The sequence below is a fragment of the Canis aureus genome, chromosome 3, assembly GCF_053574225.1.
Source record: "Canis aureus isolate CA01 chromosome 3, VMU_Caureus_v.1.0, whole genome shotgun sequence".
Lineage (NCBI taxonomy): Eukaryota > Metazoa > Chordata > Mammalia > Carnivora > Canidae > Canis > Canis aureus.
Window position 1 is genome coordinate 65,115,935 of NC_135613.1, and position 26,598 is coordinate 65,142,532.

The 26,598-nt window shown below is 41.4% G+C and overlaps 1 protein-coding gene across 7 annotated transcripts in view; it reads right to left on the reverse strand.

The window, feature by feature from the left end:
* Window positions 1–4,455: 4,455 nt before the first annotated feature.
* EXPH5 (exophilin 5) overlaps window positions 4,456–26,598 on the reverse strand; it is a 93,174-nt gene continuing 71,031 nt past the window's right edge. For 3 of the 7 annotated variants that reach the window (XM_077893360.1, XM_077893358.1, XM_077893361.1), the window contains 3 exons: window positions 24,258–24,306; window positions 17,102–17,237; window positions 4,456–13,256 (listed from right to left, as the gene is read on the reverse strand). In XM_077893360.1, coding sequence (XP_077749486.1) covers window positions 7,891–13,256; window positions 17,102–17,237; window positions 24,258–24,306 — 5,551 coding nt within the window. In that variant the 3' untranslated portion in view covers window positions 4,456–7,890. Of the gene's footprint in view, window positions 13,257–17,101; window positions 17,238–23,854; window positions 24,029–24,257; window positions 24,307–26,598 lie in introns of all 7 variants that reach the window. The other 4 variants (XM_077893364.1, XM_077893363.1, XM_077893359.1 and 1 more) reach the window with 2 other exon arrangements.

Sequence of the window (26,598 nt, forward strand, 5' to 3'; positions counted from 1 at the left end):
GACAGCAGGGGGCGAGCCTGCGCCCTCGGCCTCCAGGACCTGCTCTCGCCCGACCCTCTGGTTTCCAGAGCTTGTCTACTGCTTGCGGGAAACCCTTTTTTTTTTTTTTTTAAGATTTTATTTATTTATTCATGAGACACACAGAGACACAGGCAGAGGGAGAAGCAGGCTCCATGCAGGGAGCCCGACGTGGGCCTCGATCCGGGGGCTCCAGGGTCACGCCCTGGGCTGCAGGCGGCGCTAAACCGCTGAGCCCCCGGGCCGCGGGCGGGGGGGGGGGCTTTTAGAGACACGAGCCAGTGGCGATGGCCGCGGGGCGAGCCAGGGGGCCCCGCCGCGGAGAACTTCCGTGTGGTTTGGGAAAATGCCTTCAGCCAAGGCCTTGCACGGGGTTTCCGCCCGGCTCCCCTCTGCCCTCTCCACCCGCCTCTGCGCCCTGTTTCGCGCCAGCCCCAAGCTGAGCCCCAGGCCTCTGCTGAGACTTTCTCCGCTGCTTCCTTATCTCCTAACCCTACACTTCGCTCTTCTCAACCTGTGTTTTCTGAGCATCTACTAAGTTAGGGACAAACCCCAAGGGAGCCGTTGGGCCCTGGGGTAGCAGAAGTCAGGGTGGAAGAAGGGCTTGAGCCTGGTGGGTGAGCTTCCCCTCTGTCAGGTGGCTCCTGTCCCCTGTAACTAATGAGGTGTCATTGGTCTTGATCACTGCCCAGAAGCTGGAAGTGGGGGTCCAGGAAGAGACAGGCAGGAGCCCTAAGCGCTGGAAGCCATTGTCTGCCTCCCCCCCCCCACCACCACTTGATCCACATTTATTATTTTTGCTTCTTTTATTTGCTTATGGTTCAAAATTGTTCAAAGAAAATAATATTCTGCTCAAGCTGGAAGAGCCAGGGGAACCCACAGTGCAGAATGGACACAGGGATTCTGCACTCTTGACAGACCTCAATCTAGAAATGCCGGAATCAGGCATCCCCTGATTTAATTAGCCCTCCTTTAATTGGGCTACTCAGCGTTCCTGCTAGGACCATTTTTATTTATTAGGACAAAATCCTTCCCAGTTCTCTTGATCTATTTTAGAAATACTGACCAGACGGTGTTCTTTGTATTTTGGAAAGATTTTTCAGAAAATGTTAGTAAATCACTGGTAAATTGTAGGGCTAAAGTATAGCATTATTTAGTATTACTTTCATTGATAAAGTGTTAATTTCTTTTTAAATAGAAAGCGTTCCTGGGCTCTAGTTATCATTTTGAAAAATTGCGTAGAACACATTTTGTTCACATTCTTCCAAAATCGGACTTTAACAAATTCCCACAGAAATAATCTGAGGATTAGGCTGGAATAGGACCATAGTAAAATATGGCCTACTATATAGTACATAATCCTTGCGGTAACACCCAGTATTTTTTGAGAACATATCAAGGAAGCCATATAATCGAATCTGAACCCTTTCTTAGAATCTGTAACAATCTGTTTTCTTTCTCATTGTAATCCAGATCTTTAAAAGCATATCTCTTGGGCAGCCTGGGGGGCTCAGTGGTTTAATGCTTCCTTCAGCCCAGGGTGTGATCTAGGAGACCTGGGATCGAGTCCCATGTCGGGCTCCCTGAATAGAGCCTGCTTCTCTGTCTCTCCCTCTCCATCTCTCATGAATAAATAAATAAAAATCTTAAAAAAAATAAAAGCTTATCTCTTTAGATCTACCAATGCCTTAACTAGATTCTTTATCATAAATCAAATTTCAAATACATATTCAATGTTTACTCTGTTTTAGATATTATACTTGGACTTTACACCTCCTGTGGTTTAGTGGAGAAGAAAGACAAAGAGACAGTGTGGTGGATTCTAAAATATGGGTGTGGAGGGTCTGGGATTGTAGCCTCTTGCAAGCTAACAGGTTAGCCTGTTTCATGGATGCTGTTATAAGACACAAGACTCCTGGGTCAGAGACAAAGGACTTGATTATTCATTGTCAGAGTTTCATGTTGGTTTGTGTTGGATTATTCCCCCCATGTCCCCTGTTATGGGCAGAATTGCATTTCTCCATAATTTGTATGTTGAAGCAATAAGCTCCATTACCTTAGAATAATGGAGATAGGGCCTTTAAAGACATGATTAATTTAAAAGTAGACCAGTAGGAGGGGCCTCAACCCAGTCTAACTGGTGTCCTTATAAAAAGAGGAAACCTATGCACACAGAGAGACACCAGGAATGCTTGGGCACAGAATAAAGACCAAGTGAGAGTACAGTGAGAAGGCAGTCATCGACAGTCCAAGGGAGAGGCTTCAGGAGAAACCAAACCTGTCAATGTCTTGATCTGGGACTTCTAGCCTCCAGAACTGGGAGGGAATAAATTCTATTGTAAGCTTCCCAGTCTGTGGTATTTTGTTATGACAGCCCCAGCAGACATATAGCCCCTAAGTCTGGTAGGGACAATGCAAACAGCCCATTATGGATGTGTGAAGTGGGTTGCATTATAAGAGAAGCTCACTGAATTCAGGGGATGACTGATTTCCCAGTATGGGAAATTAGTCCTGCTTTTGTCCAGCGGGGAGATGTTATCATCCTTCAAGACTGCTTGCTGCCAACACAGGCCTAAGAAATGGCACATAAAAAAAAAAAAAAAAAAAAAAAAAAAGGAATGGCACGTGTGGGGCACCTGGCTGGCTCAGTCAGTGGAGTGTGCAACTCTGGATCTTGTGGTTATAAGTTCAAGCCCCATGCTGGGTGTAGAGATTACTTAATAAAATCTTTAATTAAAAAAGGAGAAAGAAATGGCATGTGTAAAAAGTGATCAAGGACTTAACATTCTTGGTATATCCAGCAAAAATGTTCAAGACGCACGGCAGATTGCTTCTCCCAATGTAAGTATGCTGCTCTCCCTCCCCTTGTTGAACCCACCTCCCAATCGCCACCTGGGCACAGGTAGCAACTGACGTAATAGCCTCATATGTATCCCTCCAGATGTACACATGCATGTGCAAATTTTTTGATTAATGCTTTATAAAAAAAATGAGATTTTGCTTTCCTCACTCAATAGTATCTCATGCAAATTCTCCTAGGTTAACTTAATACAGTTCTACTTTATCCTTTTTAATGGCTGCGTAATATCACATATGTGGATCTTCCATAATAGGTAGTCCTTTCTTTTTTTTTTTTTTTTAATAGGTAGTCCTTTCTTATCAAGTGTTCACTTGGTTTTCAGATTTTGCCACAACAAATATTGTAGCAATACAAATTCTTATGGATAAGTCTATATACACTCGTGGTCTTATTACCAGTGGAGTGATTGGGGCAAATGAATATTGTGATTCAGTGTCTTGGTTCTTTCCTGAATCTGAACCTTCCTGGTTGTAACAGACAGTGACTCCCATGGCAAGTCCAATTCTATGGTATTGTTTGAGAAACTACTGCTGGATTTTCAACTTAATATCCATTTCATCAGCCCTGTCATTGTGTGTGAGAGCAAACTGCACACGCTTTAATAAGTCCTTTTTTATTTCAGCCATCTAGAGAAGATTATATTTAGTCTACAACTGAAAATCCTGGCTTTCCCAATGTGTTCTAAATTTTAATAAAATACTGCACATATTCAAGATGACAGCACTCTCCTGTCCTTGGTAGAGAAACTGCCTTTGGGTTGCTTTTCTAGAAAAGATATAAGATTAGTACAAATCAGGATGCCTGGGTAGCTCAGCAGTTAAGCATTTGCCTTTGGCTCAGGGTGTGATCCCCAGGTCCTGGGATCGAGTCCCACATCAGGCTTCCTTTGGGGAGCCTGCTTCTCCCTCTGCCTATATCTCTGTGCCTCTCTGTGTCTTTTATGAATAAATAAATAATTTTTTAAAAGATTAGTATGAATCTATTAATTGTTTAATATTGTATGTGTTAGGGGATCCCTGGGTGGCTCAGTAGTTTAGCGCCTGCCTTCAGCCCGGGGTATGATCCTGGAGTCCCGGGATCAAGTCCCGCATCAGGCTCCCTGCGTGGAACCTGCTTCTCCCTCTGCCTGTGTCTCTGCCTCTCTCTCTCTCTCTCTCTCTCCGTGTCTTTCATAAATAAGTAAATTTAAAAAAAATGTACGTGTTATATTTCAACTGGAAAGCGCTGTTTATCTTTCATCAGAGCCCCTGGGCATTGGAAAAACCAACTCCATGGAGTTCCCTCTTCTCACAGAGCAATGCCAGACCTTCTTCATTCCTCCTCTGTTATGCAACCAGATAGAACAATCTTCATGTGTTGGCTGATGGCTTTTGAGTACAAATGAAAGAAGAGAGAAGCAAGTCACTGTGTTTTTTTGAAACTACATGTGGCTTATTTCATTCAATAATAACCAGAGAGATTTGTTTGCATGCTTTTGGACTCCCTCACCCCAGTGCCTTTTTAGCGTTTTTCTTGAAACTTTCACACTGAAAAATAATCATTTGAGGATGGGAATAAAAACCAAGTCAAACAGCACATCTGTTTAAATCATTTATTTCAACACAGGCATTGTTCTAAGTTGGCACCTTGTCTTGTAACACTTTTATCTACAGAACAAGATTGAGAACAATTACATAAAAGTATTATTTGACATTTTAACAAAAGTGCATAAGGCTTGTTTCAGAAACACAGGTGTACCAGTCACAAAGAGCCCCCGAGTGGTAATACGTTCAGAAACTTGCTGGGAAAGTAAAATATTTACATATTTATCCTACACATGTAAATGGGATATTCTAAAGCATCATCACTACTGTTAACCATAAACTCTTACCAGTAAGTCCTCTTTAACCTTCTGGCATTCCATAGAGTGCTTTTATGGGGGTGGGAGTTCTTCCATTTTATTTCCATCTTCATTGTAACCTAAGTGGACTTACTTTCACTACCTCTAGTACAGGCATACATTTACCTTCTACACAAAACTGTTTTTATCCACTTTTAATCAGTCAAAACCTTGTTAGTAGCAGTTGGAAGTTTTTTTTTTTTTTTGGAAGTTTTATTAACATCAATGTATTTACAAATGTAAGGGAGTAAATTATTTAGAAGGAGGTCTCTAAAAATTAAAATAATCTCATTAAGTGCCCCCCTGCCCCTGCTTCCAGGTAGGCTCCATGCCCAGTGTGGAACCCAATGCTGGGCTTAAAACTCTCAACCCTGAGATCAAGACCTGACCCAAGATCAAGAGTCATACACTCTATCAACTGAGTCAACCAGGTGCCCAAGGCCCATTTTAAATAAACTTTACAGTGTAAAATTGAAGTCCATTATCTAAACAAGTTAATAACTTAAAGGTACTTATTAAAATGGATTCCCTCATGATTTACTCCATTTATGTGGATATTTATTTTAATAATGACTATATTCTTTAGAACACAGTAAGGGGCATAAAAATGACTATTATAAATTACTATAGCTGTACCAAAAATGACTACTGAAAAGCAGCGATTTATATGTTAAAATACATAGAAATTTGCTCTACTTCTTTAACGAAGTATTCTATAAAAGTATAAAACTATAGAAGGTGCTGGGGTATTTTTTTTTAAGATTTATTCATTTGAGAGAGGGAGAGAAGAGAGAGGGGCAGAGGGAGAGGGAATCTTCAAGCAGACTCTCTGCTGAGCACAGAGCCTGGTATGGGGCTCGGTCCCACGACCCTGAGATCACAACCTGAGCTGAAATGGAGTCAGATGCCCAACCAACTGACCCATCCACGTACCCCTAGAAGGTACTATTTTTATGAATTTTCTGTTTCCTTGATTCTTGAGCCAGGCCAACAAGCAAACATTACAAACAGTGTGAGTGAGCATCAGTCACTAATTACCTTTGAATTCAAATAGGAGATTCTAGAGAATTTAGAGAAGGAAGGTCTCAGAGTAATTGTTTATTCTCAGCTTAACTGACTGTTGATATATCCTAAACTCAGTGAAAAATAAGCTAACTTCATTTCACCTTTTGTAACATACATGTAACTCTGAGTATTTACTGAAATGGAACTTGGGAGCTGATTGTTTTTCAAAAATTAAGAAGCTTAATATTAAAATGTAAACTCTATTTTCAAGTTATATGGGAAGCATAAGTTGTGGTTTATGAAAATTGCACTTAAATAATCAGATAAATAGTAGGGGAAGGGGAAAGGTAGAATCTACAAACATAAATTAAAAAAGAATATAATGTTATTCTTTACCATTTAAATTGAAATATTCAGAACAGTTGATTTAAAATCCTATTATCAGTCTCTTTCAGCTTGATATTGGTCAGAGCCTGGACTTTAAAACAATTTACAGATTTAAGGAATAGCTTTCATGTTAGTTACCACATGTTTATTAGTTTTGAGTTTCATGGGAAGGATGTAACCACCCCTGGTATTTTGCTTCCAGGCATAGCAATGGTTAGGAGGATAAAAATAACATAGTTCTTTCTTGCATTTCTATCAGTTCCAGATCTCTGTATGCTTAACCAACACTATCATTATCCTTAATTTATGTGGATGAAACAGACTAGGTGAGAAAAATAGGAAACAGAATTGGATCAGGAAGCAAATATAAAGCAATCCTAATGAAATCCACTCCTGGGGACCTTAGTAGCGCTAAGATCCCAGATGGCAGGTTTTCTGTAGTTCTAGAGAATTATCTTCATTGCCATCTATTGGTGTTTATCCTATAAGGAGGGCAAGTTCCAGAAGTTCTGTCTGGCAGCTAAAGAATTAGAAAAACAAGTTATCAGTGGGTATGAAGAGTATTTAGTTTAGATAAATTATTAAAGGAATCATAGTGACATGTCCTTAGAAGCTCTGCCTTACAATTTCCCATGGGTTTGGTAAGTTATTCTGCAAAGAAGCCAGTGAATGCTGGTGTGTCTGATCTGAGTCAGCAGGATTTTAGGAGCTTGGCCAAAGCTACTGCTTGATATTCATAACTAAAATGTCCACATGAAATAAAGTGTTCTATCCTGCAAATAAAGAAAATCCAAAAATGAGTAGTCCCAGAGAAGCGGGGAAAACCAGTTAGGGAGAGGGCTGCAGTGAGGATGCCAGTCCCGTGAAGGATGTCTATTTACCTGCATCCCCAGTCATGCTCACTTCCTAAACAGGAAATTCTGTGGCCAAGCCACCTTCTGTACCATCATGCTACCTGGCCTGAGTCCTTGACTTGATTAAAATTCAGGATAGTAATAACATAGTTATTTACCAAGTCAGCTAATCCCTACAAATATCTTCAAAGGTATTCCTAAGTGGTACTAATATTTTTGGCTTAATAGGGATTCAGCTTCTCATCTATAACTTCAATAAATACATCAAACATCTGCCTCCCTGGCTTCACTATGGATCTAACAGAGTGCCCTTATGAAACTTCCCTTATCTTTGTTTGAAAGGAAAAATAACACCCACCAACCCTAAACCTCCTAAATTCTAGGTCAAACAGAAGGATAACATATCCTCCATTGTCATCATCCCTACACTTTATTTAATGTCATGAATATAGGGTGTGGATTGGAAGGGGCAATACAGAAACTTGTAACTAATAACTTACCCAAGCTATTAGTTTGGTATGTGCCTGGGATATTAGGGCTGTAAATCACAATGAAAGGTGTAAAAAGGTTAGGGAGAAAGTAAAGCAGAAAGCCAAAACTGGACAGTGAATTAGAGATTAAGTCGGGGGAGGGGAGAGAGGCCAAGAATATATACACAAAGAGCAAACAGTAGAGAATCCCCCCAAATAAGAATTCATTCATTCTAGAATTTAGAAAGCATAGGTATATGGCGTGGGGGAAGGAGGAAAGTGAATTTGGGTTTTTCAGAGCAGGTGCTGCTCAGACCAGATCTTTTTTATACTGTCCTTCTCAAGGGCATACACATTTACACTTTATTTCCATCACAAGCTTTTGGAGGAAAGGTTATGCATTTTACTGAAGAGGGCTCACAGTTCTGACTCTTTGTCATTTTCATCCAGATAGTATTCGTCATCCGTGGTCGTGTCTGTATCACAATCTGAGTCTCCTGGATTCTCTTCATAGATATTAAGTGGTGCACTTGGAGATAAGGCATCTTCTGGCATCTGGTTGCTAGGAGAATTTGAGCTTGATAGCTCTGTTGGATTAGGAGGGTTAGTTACACCATCTTTCAGGAAGCCAGGGTTCTTAAGAAAACTTGGCTTCCATAATCTTCCTTGTGTGAGTGACCTCTTTACATTCTCCAAGAAAGCCAACTGTTGTTCTTTTCCAAAAATTCCATAGTCAATGGGTCTGGATATAGATGTTGAAAACTTGGGACCCATTTTTGTCCTGCTGCTACACAAAGTCCGATTTTCATTTGCATCACAGGAAGAAAGCTCAGAAAAGGATCTGAATCTTCGACTGTACCTGCTATCGCTAGAGAATTCATTCCCAAGGGTCAGGTGACTGAGGGCATTGTCAATAGACATGCTCTCAGAAAAATGGCGCTCCCTGACTTTGGGAGGATGACTTTTGCGTACCAGATGACCATGCACATTGATGCTTTTTAAACTGTTTGAACGATAGGAGTGGGATTCAGGCTCCCACTCCAGAAATGAAGCACTTCTTTGTTGTTGGTGATAAGTGGCCAGTGGGATGCTTACTCTGGATTTCTCTGCAGGCTCCAATGGAAAAGGAGGGTTCAGTCTTCCCTGAGGGTCAGAGGAGTCTGTTTCCCCAAGGCTGGTGAATGTGGGTTGGGCCAAGTCTCCTGACTCTCTTTCCAAAGTCTGAGCTGCTGCTACATCTTTAGACTTCTGATACTGTGATGATGATTCTGAGATATTTTTAGACTCCTTCTGACATAGTTGTGAAATGCCATTAGAATTCTGATTGCTTGAACGTGTAGAAGCTTCTCGGTTGGATGTTACAGTAACCTGGAGAGAGTTCTCTGATTTCTCCACATCCATTCCATCACTACTCAACCTGCATTCATTGCTGGAGTCTATGGACTTTCGAGTAGGCTCAGGGGACAGCGGGTTGCACTCAGGTGTGCCAAGAGATAGACTGCCAGAGGCAGAACTGTTCCCACTTTGGGGGAAGATGGTAGCTACATGTCTTCTGGGGCTTAAATCTTTAGCTGGGAATTTTCTGCTTGCTTTGGACATGGCTGCCAATTTGTGTTTAACGAAAGATCTGTTTTTCCCTTTTTCTGGGTTATCCACGCTGGTCTTATTTTTGTTGCTTCCTATAGGAAATGAAGGTTGATCCCATGCCCACTTCTGCCTTTCGTCTTCAGCTTTGCCATCCTCTGTCATCCTTATCTCCTGACTCCTTTGAGGTTCAGACTGCAAAGTGTCTAAATCTGGTTCACCTGAACAAGTCCCTTCGTCAAGCTGTAGTTTATGCAAAGCTGGCATAAGGGCAAAAACTTGGCTTTCCAAGTCAGAAAGTGCTTTATTAGTCTCTTTTTGGAAATCTGTTCCAATTTCCCCACTTACTTGCCCAGGCTGCAATCCATTGGTGCTTCCAACCATACCTACACTTGTGATAGCTTTCTGAAGGCATTCTGCAGTTTCAGTAGCTGTAATGGCCATCCCACACCCTGCACACTCCCCGGAACTTCTTATGGTTTGGGAATTTCCAGCATCCTCTTCCAAATGAGCCGGAAGATTAGAAGGACCGCTGTTACCTGATTTAATGGACTGTTGACAATTTTCGGATTTCTCTTCTGTACCTTTTTTTACCTGAAGCATAGATGAAGGATGCAGGGTTTCACTTTGCCATTTTTTCCCTTTCTCCTTTCTGCTTTGTGAATCACCTACAGGTGTCTGAGTGAAGTTATCTGGGGAAATCTCTCTAGTTTTCGATTCTCCTTTGTGAGAGGTAACACCTGTCTCAGGAGCCATCTCCTGTAACGTTGGCTTGGAGGGCCTGAGGCCTGGTAAAGCAGTCATATCCTCAGTGGTGTGAGAAAGGCAATGGCTCTTCTCCTGAGTTGAGCTGACCAGCACCTCTAGACCTTTGGAAGAAGATGTTCCAGACTGCTCCTGTGTAGAATAATTTAGTTTGTCCTTTTCAAAAGCACTAGGAAATGTTTCAGTCTCCACTTTAGTTGATTCTGTAAGTGAATCGATTTGCTGTGTATACTGTTCAAGAATGTCACAGAATTTTTTGCTGTATTTCCTTGGTAGAGTGTAATATATTGAAACCACCTCAAGACATTTTACATTCTCTTCATCACCAGAAACGGAAAACATGCTAGTAGTCTTAAATTTATGTAATGCTTTCCCACTTTCTTTTATTGACATGTCTGAAGTAAAAGGTAAAGGGTCTTCACTTGAAAGGGAAAATAGACCTATCCCAGAGGTAGTAATTTTACCATCTTTTTCAGTGCCTTCTCGAAAGTTTTCCTTTTGGTGGTGTCTTTTGGGTAAAGAACAATCTCTAACAGAGGAGTTATTTTCTAGAGGGCTAATGATTGTCTCCCAAGGTTTTAGTGTTAGAGCAGAAGCATCTGTGTTTGAAAGCAAGCATTTTTCTCTTTCATCTTTCCCATTTGAGGCATCTGGTACCCCTAAAGGACATGACACAGCCCTTTTGATGAGGAACGGAAGTGGTCCTTTTCTAACAGAAGCAAATCCAATGGTTTTCATATTTGTCATCTGCTTTGTGGCTTCAGGTGCTACTGAGATTGAGTCTGAAACTGCTTTGGAATATTTGCTTTCTGACTCCAAAGAACTGGAACTGAATTTGTTTGATGTGTACTTCCCTGTTGGGTCTTCCACATTATTTTTGATTTGGAATGGAAGTGGTTCATTCCTAAATGAAGAAGCCATTATCTTACCTCCCGACTTTCTGTTATTGATGAGAAAACTGGCTGATCTTGGTGAGCTGTGGTAAGTTGTATGAACCTTAGGACATTTGGAATTGCTTTGATTCATCTCAATGAGGTTACTATTATCACTTGAAGGTGCTGACCTACCTTCCGTTTTACTTAACTTTTCAAAACAGGATATGCATCGTCTTATTTTTCCTTTTTCTTTTCCATCTGTGAAAGGACGGTGAGAACGGCCTCTGACAGCATCAACCTCCTCATTATGTACAAGCATACAATTAGCATTACTCTTTTGGTTTTCTGAGGGGCTTAAAGCAAACTGATCATTTTGGGTTTTGCTATCATTGTCTTTTTGTTCTCTTTCTCCCAGAGATGGATCCTTGCCTGGAGGACTGTTCCTAGAGAACACCATTGTAGAAGGAATCACCAGTGCATCAAGGAAAGAATTATTCGATGGTGAGGAATCAGGTAGTATACCTGAGGACAGACCTAAAGGATCACATGGGATCTTGTGACTAGCAGCTGATTTGCTACGGTTCGTAGAATGAGTTGTGGCACATTGTTCTTCCTTGGTATCTAAACTAGCAGGTTTTTCTGGAGACTGTGCATTTTGATTATCAGCAAGTTCAGAGCTCCAGTGGTTATTTCTAATAATGCCTGAAATATCTTCATTGCTTACTCTTACTTCCTGGTGACTACCTTGCTTTGAGCTGGGAAAAGATGTTGTTCTGCTTTCCTGAATGAAAGGAAGGGAAGTTGTTGAGCCAACTCTTCTACTCCCAGTATAACTCTTATCTTTTTTTAGTTCATTGGATTTATCTCTGTGTGATATATGAATTTTGGATATATCTTTCCTAGAAACAACTCCGGGTGACCTTCTGGAACTTACAGTGGTAGGTGTGTTAAGAGCAAGTCCTTTGTTCTTGGCTGAGTCCTGGGAGAGGGGATTTCGAGCATCAGGGGAAGGGTTAGAGATTACAGTCTGTGAGTCATGTTGGGGTATTTCACTTGTCATGTTTGTCTGGTCCTTCTTGTTTAGCTGTTTGTCTTCTTCCAAAATAGATTCATTCAAGTCTTTCTCATTATTCACTTCTGTGACCAAGATATTGGGTGGGCTCTCAGTAAGAGGTGGAGAACCAACAGAAATCCTCTTGGTCACAGTGACTTCTGTATAGGTTTTTATTGGAAGAGAGGCAGACTCAATTTTCTGCACAGTGACTGTGGGATTCTGAAAGACAGGACTCTGAGGATTCATTCTGTCATCAGAAATTTGGGAGAAGGAAGTTTTAAATGGGGATGCTAGAGTCTGAGCAATTTCAAATGAGTAAGGTTCTTTGTTTATGTGTATATCTGTGGGAGGACTGCCCTGTTGACCTACTGACCTCCCAGATTTGATATGATAGCTTGGCCCTGTCATAGGGCAAACATTTGGTGTGCTGAAATGAGTCGACTGGCTTCCATTACCTTGTGACACCTCCATACTCTCCAGAGTGGACATTTGAGAATCAAACTGCCAGGAATGTGGCTCTGCTTGATCTCTGAATGTATGTGTTCTGTAACCAGGAGAAAATGATCCCCAGTGTTGAGAAGGAACACTGTGGCCATGGGCAGCTAATGTATTATTTGCTTCAATGGAAATCATTTCGAAGTCTCTGTCAGAAGCAGTGAATGGATACCTGCTTTGATGGAAGTCAGACCAGGAAGAATGTTCTTCCTGTTGGTCCCAAAAAGGACTTTGTCTAAATCTCTGTTCCCTGGTTCGTCCAAAGGTATTGCTTGAGAAAGACCTAGCAAATGAGTTTTCTTGATGGTAGAATGGCATATTCTCTGAGTTCTCAAACGGGTCAGGACTCATTGCATTATCCATGGGGGCATTAAAATGAACACTTGGGTGAACACTCTGTGAATGGTAAAATTCACATCTCCTATTCTCCTGAAAAAATTTGGGATACATGTACTGGTCAGTAGTGTCAATCTCCATTGGTGATGGTGCCCTCAGGAACTCTCCCTGGGGCTGCCTATCTCCAGAAGAGTCTGATCTATTCCATATGATGGATGAGAGAGGAATCCTCTTTGGGCTCTGCTGGTATCTTGGTGGTATAAACCCACTCTTGTTCTGAGTGAAAGCTGGAAAATGTAAGCTTCTTGCTGTGAAATATCTTGTGGCTGGTGAAGCTGATTGTTGTCTGCTGTCAAAACACAGAGAAGTACTACCAAAGGTATTCTTTTGCACATAATCTTCTTTTAAGAGTCTGGGCTCCCTTGTCCTGTACATATCATAAATTGTTCTTGTTCTAGGAGAGAAAGTTTTAAAACCTTCCCTCGGGGCTCCTGGTCTTAGGATGTCATAGATAGACATGTTAGAAGGTCCATTATGGTGGTTTTTGTGCTGTCCTGTGATATTAGAACAAAAGTGACTGAACTGTGTTTTTGATCTGTAGTTAAGAGGTGTTGCGGTCTTCACCGAGCTTGAACATTGTTCCTGAGCCAGTTTGTGATCTAAATCATCTAAAACTGAAGGGAGAATACGAGTCAGTTTTTTTATAGAACATTTTACAGTCTAATAATAATTAGAGCTGTTGAGGCCCCTTTTCAAGAAATAAAGTCATTTGGGCAGCCTGGGTGGCTCAGTGGTTTAGCACCACCTTCAGCCCAGGGCGTGATCCTGGAGACCCGGGATCGAGTTCCACATCAGGCTCCCTGCATGAAGCCTGCTTCTCCCTCTGCCTGTGTCTCTGCCTCTCTCTCTGTGTCTCTCGTGAATAAATAAATAAAATCTTAAAAAATAATAAAGTCATTTAATATTTTATTTTTATTTTGTATTTTTAAAAAGATTTTATTTATTATTCATGAGAGAGAGAGAGAGAGAGAGAAAGAGAGAGAGAGAGAGGCAGAGACACAGGCAGAGGGAGAAGCAGGCTCCTTGCAGGGAGCCCGATGTGGGACTTGATCCCAGGATTCCAGGATCACGCCCTGGGCCAAAGGCAGGCACCAAACCACTGAGCCACCCAGGGATCCCCTATTTTGTATTTTTTTTTTAAGTAGGCTCCATGCCCAGCACAAAGTCCAATGTGGACCTTGAACTCACGACCCTGAGATCAACACGTGCGCCAAAATCAAAGAGTTGGGTGCCTAACCACTGAGCAACCCAGGCGCCCTTATAACTTTATTTTTATATAAATGTGATGACATTAATTTTGATTATGTTCTTTAAGATATACTGAATTTTACAAGGTTATAGTAGAAGCTTCTTATTCATACTTTTTCAAAATTAACCTTCGATAATGCCTTTAAGGACATAAAGTTATATATTTTTTCTAACAGTAAAATTTTGATCGTATGTTTGTTGTTGTGTTTTTTAGTTCATCGTTTGTGTCACTGGGTGGCTAAAATATTTCCCACTATGTTTACCTCAGAGGATCGCAATAAAAATGAGAGTCTATAAGTGGCATGCGATTTCTCAGTTGTACTGTTAAGAAAATAGCCTTATCACCAAAAGGTTAAGTATATGATTTATAAACATACTTATTCGGATGGACTTGAATAAGATATAAAGGTTAAAGTTCTATGCAATGTTGTTAAATGATATGCTAATGCTGGCTTGTTTTTCCCAGGAAAATGAAGATCCATTATCACCTCTATAACATAATACTTTCTTAAAGATTTTTTTTTTTTTATTCATGATCGACAGAGAGGGAGGGAGAGAGAGAGAGAGAGAGGCAGAGACACAGGCAGAGGGAGAAGCAGGCTCCATGCAGGGAGCCCGACGTGGGACTCCGTTCTGGGTCTCAAGGATCATGCCCTGGGCCGAAGGCAGCGCTAAACCGCTGAGCCACCGGGGCTCCCAACATAATACTTTCTATGTGTCAGGTCTAGTTCTAAACACTTAATTAATTAACTCATTAGATCCTCACAGACCCTTATACAATTGGTACTATCACTATGCTTGTTTTATAAATGAGGAAACTAGGCGTGAACAGATTAAGTTGTCAAGGTCACACAATAGTAGGTGGATCCAGGCACTCTGTCTCCTGAGTCCACATAATGCGATGCCTGTGCCATAAAAGTTCACTTTTCATTTTCTCTTTTAATGAACTATAAAGATGATTTCCCTGTAAGCTCACGATGTTACAAGGATTTGAATTTGCTGTTGTTAAGCAATGTTTATGTTTCTCTTGGTGGCAAGGTCAGAGGCTGATGTCCAAATCAGAGCCCAATGACCACCTTTTAATATGGAGGACCTGCGGCAGCCCAAACCCCAGAGACCATGCTTACTAGGACCATAGCCTCTGTGACCTCAGACAAGACACAGGATATTTTCAGTTGGTTAGTGTTTCTTTGAATCATGCTTACTTAATCATATTTGATCTCTTTTCTTCAAGAAAAACTTACAGAATCTAAATAGAACCATAATCTTTTAAGGTTTCCAGATTCCCTAAAGCCCGTCCTCTAGTGGATATATTTTACCATATTCATTTTACAATAAATACAAGCAAGTAGATTAAGTATGTATGTATGTATGTATTTATTTATTTATTTAGATTATGTATTTATTAAGGAAATGTTCATTAATGACAATCAAATCTGGTATGAGAAATAAATTATGGGATTATTTAAATTGCTGAAGAAGTCACACCTTTCCTTCTGAGTTACATAAAATGGTGCACTTTCTCCTTAAATTATTTGTCATTAAAAAATTTCACCTGAACTATTCAATGAGAAGGAAAGTGAGGCATATCAGTATCTGAGAATGTGGGTGGGATGTATTTGTGGGCATGTCAACTATCTTAGGGCAGGTGCTGAAGAAATTTTTGATGTCTGTTTTGGATTTTTCCAACACCATTTTATTTGTAAGCTAGTTCCTATTTAAGTTTGCACAGCCAGCAGAAGAACTAATCTTGAGCATTAAAGATCTCTAAGGAATTCTTCAGGGAATCAACCTGAAGAAAAAAAGTTATTTATCTCCCATCTCTGAAATAATTCCCTATACCCATACATACAAGAATACAACAATGCCAAACTGTAAAGTGAGGTAAAAAGAAAAAACTATGTAATGAGTAAAAGAAAAATCTGTCTTTAAAACAAATTATAATAAAATCTTTTTGATTTCTGCTCTTCCTTTTAAGCTATTTGTAGTTTTTTTCCCCCTTAAATAAAGTCTTTGCTGCCTACAAAAGCAGTATGTGATTATAAAAGAAAATACAAGGAAGTATGACAAAAAGGTAAAATTCTCTTGAATTCTTCTCTAGATGTAACTAACTACCCTTATCATCCCCATAGCAGGATTTTAAATCATTGAAAAATGCTGTTTTATTCATTACTGTTAAGGTTAAAAAAAAATTCTGTTTTGTGTTTCCTCTTTATATTCAAAGAAGCCAAATCATTTTTTTTCATGTCATAAAGAGTAGCTCTCCTGTACTAGCAAAACCTTTGTTTTATAACAGATATTTTCTTCTTTGTTTTGTAATCAAGATATTGTAAATTCTGAAGCCAGTTTTCTGCCAGGAACCATGTAACTGAGAGGTTGAACTGGCCACCCCACCTGTCCCAACTACAGCACTGAGGGGAGGTCATTGCCTTTGGAAACCGAATTCAGTTCCTCAGGGTGAAGCTGGTGAATAGACTTCAGAGTTCACTGTTCAAATGGCTGGGCTTATTTTAATATGGAATAACCTATGTAAAGGGGAGCTGTGCTTATTATCCACATAATAAGATCCATGTGCATGTGGTTACTTTTGGAATCTGTCTCAGTTGTAATTGTTATCTGTTGTTCAAGGTTAGTTGTTTAACAACAATTAGGTTTCATCATAGTGCATTTAGGTACTGACTAGGAATAATAAAAATCTATTTAGAACAATAAACTTTATAGCCACATTTCTTAAAAATGCATTTCCTTTTACCTGAGGTTAAATATTAAACATTATTATCATTCCACAGATTTATCAGCCTTGGTCTGAGCATATTTGCTTAGATTATATTTAAATATAAGTTTCTTGGGATGCCTGGGTGGCTCAGTGGTTGAGCATCTGCCTTCAGCTCAGGGCGTGATCCCAGAGTTGGGGGATTGAGTCCCACATCGGGCTCACCACAGGGAGCCTGTTTCTCCCTCTGCCTGTCTCTGCTTTTCTCTCTGTATCTCTCATGAATAAATAAATAAAATCTTTAAAAATATATATATAAGATTCTTTAATATTTGTGTTAATGGCATATAACAGCCTCCTCTTCAGATAAGGTGAACAAAAGGATTTCAAAAATAAAGTACAGGGTTTGAGCATAAGTATATAAGCATTATATACAACTGTAATCATTACTTGCTTTAGTGCAAGGAGTCCCAAAGGCAGTTTCATGTATAGTCTTACCTTGGAAGAACTCATTTTCCAGCAGTGAAGCATCCCACGGGGGCATGCCACTTCCCTCCCTCATGCTTGTTGGCTTTGGGACAAATACACCATCAACTGGTTGATTTTCCAGAGGTGAGTTGTGTATTTTTGCCTGCTAATTTTAAAACAGAAAATGCAGTATTATTTCTGGACTTCTCTAGCCAGAATACTCACATGTCCCCACATAAATGTCCCAAACCTAAAATTCTTCATCTAAAGACCGCAAATCAATTTTTCTAGCACATAACTTCTCAACTTACAGTGTTTCATTATTTCTGCCATTTGCAAGTGATCCCAAACTTCTCTATACCTACACGAATTGTTTTTAGCATGAGTCTTCAAGCAATATATTGAGTTTCTGCCAAATACACCTAGAAACTTACACAGCACGACACAAATCTTAGGGAGTTTCCTGGAATAGAGGAAAGAAATTGGCTTCTCTTGAATTGGGGGGTGTTGTCTCCACGGCCCCAATGGCTGGAATTTTATATTTCTTAGCACTGTCCCTGCTGAAACTTATAGCCGACCTTAAGATTTAGGAACTTGATGGATTTAGTGGAAAACAACGACTATTCCTACCCTTGGAGTTCATGGAGAATGGTAGGACCTCGCAGATACACATGCAACTGATAAACAGTTCTGAATCAAAGGTGCTAAAAAGTATGACCTTATACATGTGTGGGGTTTTTTTTGGAAACACCAATGCTAGTTTTAGAGAGTTTAGGAGAACAATGTAAAGCTAATGTTTTCCTTTCTAGCATGATTTCTCCAAATCCATCATGGCCCTACTTTCAAGCGCTAATTTGTCTCCATGACCTTGGGGGATGGTCCACTCCCACACCTTCACTTTCTTTTGCCAAAACTGCATTTGCATCTTCTCTATCACACAGGCTCTGTCGCTTGTGATCCACTGTGACTCCTTCTGCACCTGTGCCTGAATAAGGCCAGCAGTCCCTTCCTGGCTGATCTTGCAAGTCAGTGCACTCACTCTGAGATCCAGTGCTTGCAGCTTGGTTCCCACTCCCCCTCCAAGTTTTCTCTTTCCATTTGACGTTTGCCATTACATTTCATCTCCCCTTAAAAGCTTAAGACCAGGGGATCACTGGGTGGCTCAGCAGTTTAGCACCTGCCTTCCGCCCAGGGCGTGACCCCCGAGTTCCAGGATTGAGTCCTACATTGGGCTCCCTGCATGGAGCCTGCTTCTCCCTTTGCCTGTGTCTCTGCCTCTCTCTCTCTCTCTCTGTGTGTCTCTCGTGAATAAATTAATAAAATCTTAAAAAAAAAAAAGCTTAAGACCAAATCTCTAATTTTTCTGAAGCTCCAACTATGTTACTTCTCTGTCGCAGGTTTGTCCAATTCCAAACCCCAGGTTTTCTTGATTTCTATGTTCCTCACAAGTCAGGATTTTCACTCCTGCCTGTTGTTTTCTCAAGATATAGGTCATTTTTTGTAGGAACCCTGCCCACATTTCACTGCTCTTCAGTTCTATAGGCAAAGAATGGGATAGGAGACACACAGAGGTTTATGAATAAGAGAGAAACAATCCTGTGATAACTTATGCAGGTCATTGGATATAATGTAACATTCTAATATAAAATTCAGAAGTAAACAAATATTAAAGGCAAAACAACTACAGTGAGATACCAATTGGATAAAACTGGAAACCAATCAGATTAGATGCATCTGATTAAAAGAATAGCAAGCATCATTGTCTCTCAAGCATTTTAACACTGAAACAAACTTTAGGTTTCCTCTGTGTAGATCAGAACATATCCCTTTTGGCCTCCTGGATCATATGTTTTTATAATGAGAATTTATACTTAAATGAAAAATACTTGGACTGAGGGCTCAGGTGAGGAGATGAACCTTTTAAAGCTATGAAGGATTGTTATGCTCTAGAGACGCTGAATACTACCCCCTTTGGTTATATGTCTGCCCGGAGCCTCTGGTTCAAGACTGATGCTACTCATCCAACGTGTTATCCCACACACAGGTACAAACTATGTGACTAAGAGAAAATACAGAGTTTATTTACACTCAACTTAAATCAGCAAGGACATTTTTTTCAGTGATGAAATGGTTAAACAAGTAACTGCTGGTCAATAGTAGGTACCAGGCATACTACTACTGCTCTATAGATCTCTTTTATTAGAACTATATGTGAGTAGTTACTGTTACTATTAACTAGTATTATTAGCAGCAGCAACAGTACATTGCATATTCTAGGCAACATGCTTAGGGTTTTATGCAGGTTACCTTATTTCATTGTTTTAACCACATTATGATGTTGGTACTATTACTATTCCCACTTTGGGAAAATTGCACTTGGGAGAAATGAAGTTTCAAGAGGTTGGGTCATTTGCTTCAGATCACACTGGTGGAGGGAAGGCTTCTTTCCCAGTCTCTGAGATTCCACAGCCCAGGCTGAATTGCCTCTCTTTGCTGTTTTATTAGTTTATTAGTACACTATGCTTTAGCTGGAAGCATCTTCTGAGGCCAAACACAGGTCTGAGAGCTGCTGGGGGGACGTTTCCTGGTATCCAGAATGGAGGTAAATCCCTCTTGGGGCCAGAGCACACGTGGATTCTCAGTCGGGACTCTTGTCTCAGATTCAGAATCCTCCACAAAACAATGATTCATGACATGAAGTTGCCATAAAAGAAAAAGCCTAATTCCCATTCCTGGCCTAGAGGATGAGGTTCAGAGTCATGTTGAAAATGCTCTTCCAACCCTTAATTTCAGCCACTCCTCCTCAACAATCTCTCTTCAAAGGCCTGGTATTCCAAGCTCACTACACACAGTTCTCTAGAAAACCGTGCCCTTCCTCCTAGACCGCCACGCCTCTGCTCCTGATCTTTGCTCTCTCTCCTCCTTTTCTCCTGGAAAATGGAGTCACATCCATCAGAGTCCAGCTTGTGGCTCACTGTACATATTATTACCGGTGATGTCCTATGGAAGTTGTTTACATTCTTTCCACTTTTGCTTTACCACTGGACCTCTCTCCCCTTCCCACCTACCACATATTTCAGTCCCCACCCTGGTCCAGGAAACAAGGACCCTGGATCAGGACCCTGGAGGTGGACCAACTTCTAAAAGAACAAAGAGAGCTAGTGTTCACCTCTGTATCCTGAGCACCCAGCATGGCATCAGCAGGTAAGTGACTCACGAATATTTACTGAGCTGAATTCCAACACCACTCTTGCCACTATATCATTTCCCACTTCTGAACTTCTCTATCACATTTTTGTAGAGCCACTTGATACCAACTACCTTATCTTTGAACAAAATCACTCACGTATTCCATTTTCGATATACTTGCAAAATATCCTCTCATTGGATCCTTAGAACAAGTTTTCAAATTAAGTAGGGATTATCATTCCCATTCTGCAGATGGAAAAATGGAGTCTGGGATAAGTGCCTTCTTTAAGCTCTAGGCATAATAAATGGTAGCATTAGCTGCTCACACTCATATTATCTGACCCCTAACCCTGTTCTTTCCATTATGTTGCTTTTTACTGGTATTTTACTCACGGACATGATCTTTAATTAGATGGTAAACTCTATGGACAAAAACGTTGCTTTCAATGTTCCAGACCTTCCAGGCCCTCAATGCACACACAGCCATGGCCTGACTGATGATACAGCAGGGTAGAAGACTATGTATATGAGATTTCTATCAGTACAAAAATCAAGACACACAGTATATACAATATTAGGACTCAGAAAAGCATGTCTGAGGCAAATTATGAGCTCTACACCAGTCCAAATCCTAGTTCTGCCCCTTATTAGCGGTATAACTTTGGACAAGATAACCTTTTGGTACTTTTGGTTCTTTCTTGGTAAAATGAAGACATAATAGTAATGACAATAGCAGCAACACCCATTCCCCAGCCCCATAGGGCTGCTATGATGATTACATGAATTAATGGCTGTGAATACTTTAGAATGGTGTCTAGCACTTGCTGAATCATCATTGTTAGCCATTCCTATTCTGTGGTTACAGAGGATTTCGCAGGGGACTCCTCCTGAGGCTTACAGTCAAATGAATTAGAAAATCGTTCCAAAGAATTAGAAGCCAGAATCTCAAAATGATTAGAAGCCAGAGGCTCTTAAGATCTCAGTTCTATTCTCGGGGATCCCTGGGTGGCTCAGTGGTTTGGCGCCTGCCTTTGGCCCAGGACACGATCCTGGAGTCCCGGGATTGAGTCCCATATTGGGCTCCTGGCATGGAGCCTACTTCTCCCTCCTCCTGTGTCTCTGCCTCTCTCTCTCTCTCTCTCTCTCTCTCTCTCTCATGAATAAATAAATAAAAAAGAAAGAAAGAAAGAAAGAAAGAAAGAAAGAAAGAAAGAAAGAAAGAAAGAAATAGCCTACCCTTTGGCCAAAAAAAAAAAAAATCTCAGTTCTATCATCAAACATGGTACATAAAACAGGCTGAGCAAAATGCAGCCTTTTACTCAATCCAGCTCACTCCACTGATACTGTCTGCAATTCTAACATGACAAGACAAACAAACCTTCTGTCACAGAGTAACCTTAGACCATTTGAGAACTTCCTCAGGTGGCCAAACCTGTAGGACAGCTGTCGGAGTTGAAGCCTGAGCTCACTGATGTTATCAAACACCCTGGCAAAGTCAACAAATTAATTTTTCAAGGTGTTGCTGAATTTGTTCTGTCTGCTTTCCTGCAAAGGTCAATTTCACCAGTGCACCTGGAGCTTAAAAGCACTCATTCATTTCTTCTTTCAATCTCTGAGTGCTCAGGTTGTGCCAAGCAGTGGGGAGAGGCTGGTGAACAGACACAGTCCCGGCCTCGGGGAGCTCACACTGGCTCAGTGTGGTAAGTACCCTGGCGATGCATCTCCGGGGGCACAGAGCTCACATATCACCTAACATTAGGTCCAGCCCAAATCAGTTCAGAGGTGAGGAGTGATTAAGTGGCCAAGGGGATAGGTCTTATCTCTATTCTCAGAAATGGTTACTACTTTGACCTTGGCTTTCTCATTTGTAAGGAGGTAGCTCTTGTGGGGGAATTTTGCACCTCAAGGAACGCTGGCAATTTCTGGACATATTTTTGATTGTCACAATCGAGTGGAAGAGAACTATTGGCATTTAATAGATGGAGGCCAGGGATGTGGTAAACATCCTGTGAGACATAGGATGGTCCCCAACAGGGAATCACTCAGCCCAAGATGTCAGTAGGGCTGAGGCTGGGAGAAACTCTGAGTAACAAATCTCTAACTTTCTCTCTAGCTCCAAAGATTGTTTTCTGAAATGTTTTGCTTCTTTTAAGCTGATGAAAATGTTTACATTGCAGCTGTCTTCTCTTTGAGTAGAAAGTCATTTAATAATGTAGCACAGTCTCCTATAAAATACCAGAATCCACTTTATAACCTTCCTGTTGGGTTGCTAACCAAGTGAGGGGAAGTTTATTACCTCAGATCTTCCAGCTATTTGCAGGTTGATGGAAGAAGATTTCCATGAATAAATAATGGAAATCTACATGTCATACAAAACTTTTGTTTTAGGCAGTTTCATTATTTTTATAATGCGTTTTTATAAAAATATTAACTTTATAATGGAATTTGAATTTTTTAAAAAGTTATGAACTGGTATCAACAATCACCACCTTGAGTTTCATTTATCTTCCCAGCTCTTACCTTGCAGAGTAGACTTGCTTCTAAGTAGTGAAACGGTTCAATGCAAGCAGCAATCAGGAGTGCCAACAAAAGATACCTATTAATCCTCAGACTGGGTTTTCACATCCTGAGGATTCCAAATTAGCTCTACTGTTTTATAACTTCTAGGCATTTGCATTTCTTTTTTGCGTTCCTCCTATGCTTCAGGCCCCATCCATAGCTCTCAAATGGTAGGGGGAGGTTAGCTCTGAGTACTTCTCCAAGGAAAATCAAGAAGACAGAAGCATCCTGGAGCAAGGCTGGACGCACACACTTCAGTCCCCTGCTCCATGAAAGGAGAGGCTGCTGGTGGTAAGCCAGCAGGGCTCCTCAGCAAAGGGGGCTTTGGGGCTGACAGAGCCATGGAGTTATAGAAACCCAGATTTTCTAATCTCGACTCTTCCATTTACCAGCGACCTTGAACATAATCACCAAATTCTCGAAACCTCAGCTTCTTCATCTTTAAGATGGGGATACTAGAGCATACTTTGTAGATCTCCCCTGGGGCTTAAATGCAATGATCTATGTCAAGTGCTGGGTGATAGCCGGTTCTCCAGGACAGTGCAGCAGCTGCCGGTGTGGTGTCCCGGTTGGGGCCCACACATAGCAAGGAGACCGTGCTCAGCGTTATTCGACTCTGAAGGAGAGCCCAGGCTCTCTTTTGTTTCTGAAATAAAGAACTTCTGTTTATATGTCCTCCTCACCAGAATTCTACCAGGCATTTTGTAAAGAGCGAGCGTGCTCAAGAGAGCCAGGTCTTAGGGTAAGACCACAATACATTGAAAAATGCCTCTGCCCTCCTCCTGCACCTTACATCCTGTCCGACATTCTCTTTCATCTCCAAAACACATGAGTCACACAGTAAGACACAGGCATGTGAAGATCCAAAGGAAGGACCACGAAAAAGCGACACACACACACACACACACACGCTGTACGACTTCCCAATCCTGTCAGCACGTGAACACAGATACATTTAAATCTAAGCCCTCAGTGGAGGGTTGTGTTGGGTCAGTCCCCCCAACGTGAACTAGTTCCAGTTCAAACGCGTCTCACCAATCAGTGGCTTCCACTCTGAAGACAAATGACGATCTTGTCCAGAAAAGGTTCAGCCCAGACCCACACTGGCTTGCAAGAGTGGCGGTGGATGCCTCTCACCTCTTCCACTGCCTAGTTCTTCAAGGTGGCACAGGAAAGACCCGAGATAGAATGTCAGAGATGCCACTGATGCTGTGAGGGAACACACGACAGCCTCACTTCCTCTGGGCAGAGCCTGCTGTGTATTTCAGTAGCAGAGCCAACTGGGAACCAACAGTTGGGAAACTTGGAACTCTCTAGGACAAACCTAAGCTTCTAAGGTAAATTTCAATCTGAGCCAAGGAGAAGCCTATAGGTAGCCAACCAGGGATTTCATTAATTCTGAATTCCTTGGCCTGACCTTCAGTTTCCGGTTACTCACCGTAATGGTTTGCCTCACAGACACAGGAGCTCCTGCATGGCTGTCACATCTGTGGAAAGAACAGGAAAAAATTTCTCTGAAGAAGGGCCTAACTTTTATGAGGTGGAAAATCAACCCCACACTTGCTATCTTAATAACTTGAGAATATATTAGATGTATTTCTAATGTCCTAGAAGAAGACATTTCTTGATTAGAGCGTTGTTGAAAAAAAAATCTCAGAAACCTTTTCCTAGGATTGTTTAGGATCAACACTTGACATCTTTTTCACTCAGGTAGCCAAGAAGAAATTACATAATGGTGGATGTGGATTTGAACTCAGCATAAAGACATACTACCAAAAATAGTGCACATGTGCTGTGTGCTTACTACGTGTCAATGTTCTCATGCTGTATGCACCTTACCTCATTTAAAGACATTGCTCTTGAGAAGGGGATACTATGACTGCTGCCATTTTATGGACTTGGAGACAGAGGCCCAGAGAAATTAGGAGACTTAGCCCAACATACACAGTTAGTGAATGAGCTCAGAATTGGCCACAGGCTCATTAAATCCAGAGCCCTCCTTCTTAGCTGGTATGGCACACTGACTGTTCTTGCAAATGGGAAAGAGATTTTCTATTTCTGTACATTTTTATTTCGAAGAGAGATTAGGTCAAGGCCAGACTCAACAATTCACAAGGCAATGTTTAAAAAGCAAACCTTATAAAACAAAATGGCTTCTCCATGGTTATGTTTATAGAAATGCCTTATTTACTATAAAACCATCTTGGAGAACAATTACGCTTCTACTGTTCCTGTTGCTTCTCTCGGATTCAGTAGAAGGTGAAAAATTTACAAGGCATGGGTCCCAAATTGAGATAGATTTTGATCTTTTAGATTCATAATCTTATGCCAAGGAGCACTCGGCCTGAAGTACAGCACATGATTTAATAGACAGTAATGACTCACTGCCCTGTATGAAACGAGGTCCTCTCCTTCCCTAAGAGAACAGCAAAGGGAATCGAGAATTAAACAAATGAACTGGGACTTGAGGTCAGATCAGTCAAAAGTGGCAAGATGCAGTTTCCTTTATTGGAACTCCTAGCTGCTTTGTGCTTCCCCAGAGTTGGGCATAAAACCTGGGAGGCCAGTTATACATGTTAAAGATATTCAACTATAATTGACAGTTTAGCACAAATTTTAAACAGAAATTGAAATAAAGATCAAGGACTGTGTTTCACATTACTCTGAAACACCAGCTCTAAATGTATACTATCTAGACCTTAATTACTGCTTTTCTTTTTCTTTTCCCTATAGTCTTATTTTTTTTTTAAGATTTTATTTATTCATGAGAAACACAGGGAGAGAGGCAGAGACATAGGCAGAGGGAGAGGGTTGTCTGCAGGGAGCCTGATGCAGGACTCAATCCTAGGACCCCGGGATCACGATCTGAGCCAAAAGAGCTCAACCACTGAGCCACCCAGCGTCCCTCCCCACAGTCTTATTGAACCTGCTAGCTGCCCTCCCATCAGGCACTATTTTGAGTGCTTCAGAGGAAACAAATAGGTCTGTGATAGGGACCCTGTTCAGAGCCTTTACAGTAGCAAAGATTAGATGCATAAAGAGCCAAAATACAAGCAAAGAGGCAGTGAGGACAATAAGGAGATATGATGTTCAATGTCCTGAGTGTGCAGAGGTGCAGGTGAGCACATCCTACAGGCGGGCCAGTGAACAGGGGAGGCCACGGGATAAGGTGGCAGTTGAACTGGTATGAGAGAGTGAAGAATAGCGTGAGCAAAAACCTGGAGACAGCCAAGGAGTTTGGGAACTGGCAAGTGATTGAATTTTGCCAGAGCCAAGAGAACAGGCCAGATTGTGAAGACTCTTTCCCCAGCCCTGGGGGCCACAGCCATCACCAGGCGCCCCTGCAGCTCACCAGGCCTCCAATCTAACTTGGAGTGTGGGCAGCTGGGGCAGGGATCCATTCCTGAGCACGACAGGAGGTGACTCAGAGGGTGGCAGGAGATGACAGAGCATCACTGGGTGCAAGGGTGTGCTGCGGGCCGGAGGGATGCGTGTCCCCTGACGGTGGGCCATGCTGTGTGTGCTCAGTGGGTTTACTGGCCGGGTGTAGGACTCAGGTGTCTTGGAGGCCCCAGAGTCTCTGCACATACTCAGGCCCTTCTAAAAGTGAATTTATGTTTCTGATGTAACTGGTTTTCACTTGCAGGGCAAATGAAGGCAGCAGCAGTGTCATGGAAGCTATGTTGAGAAATGTCCTCTGGACCAGTGATTCCAGGGACACAAAGCAACCTCATCTGCGTTTGCTCTCAAGCCTTCCTGGGGCCACATCTTGAAGATCT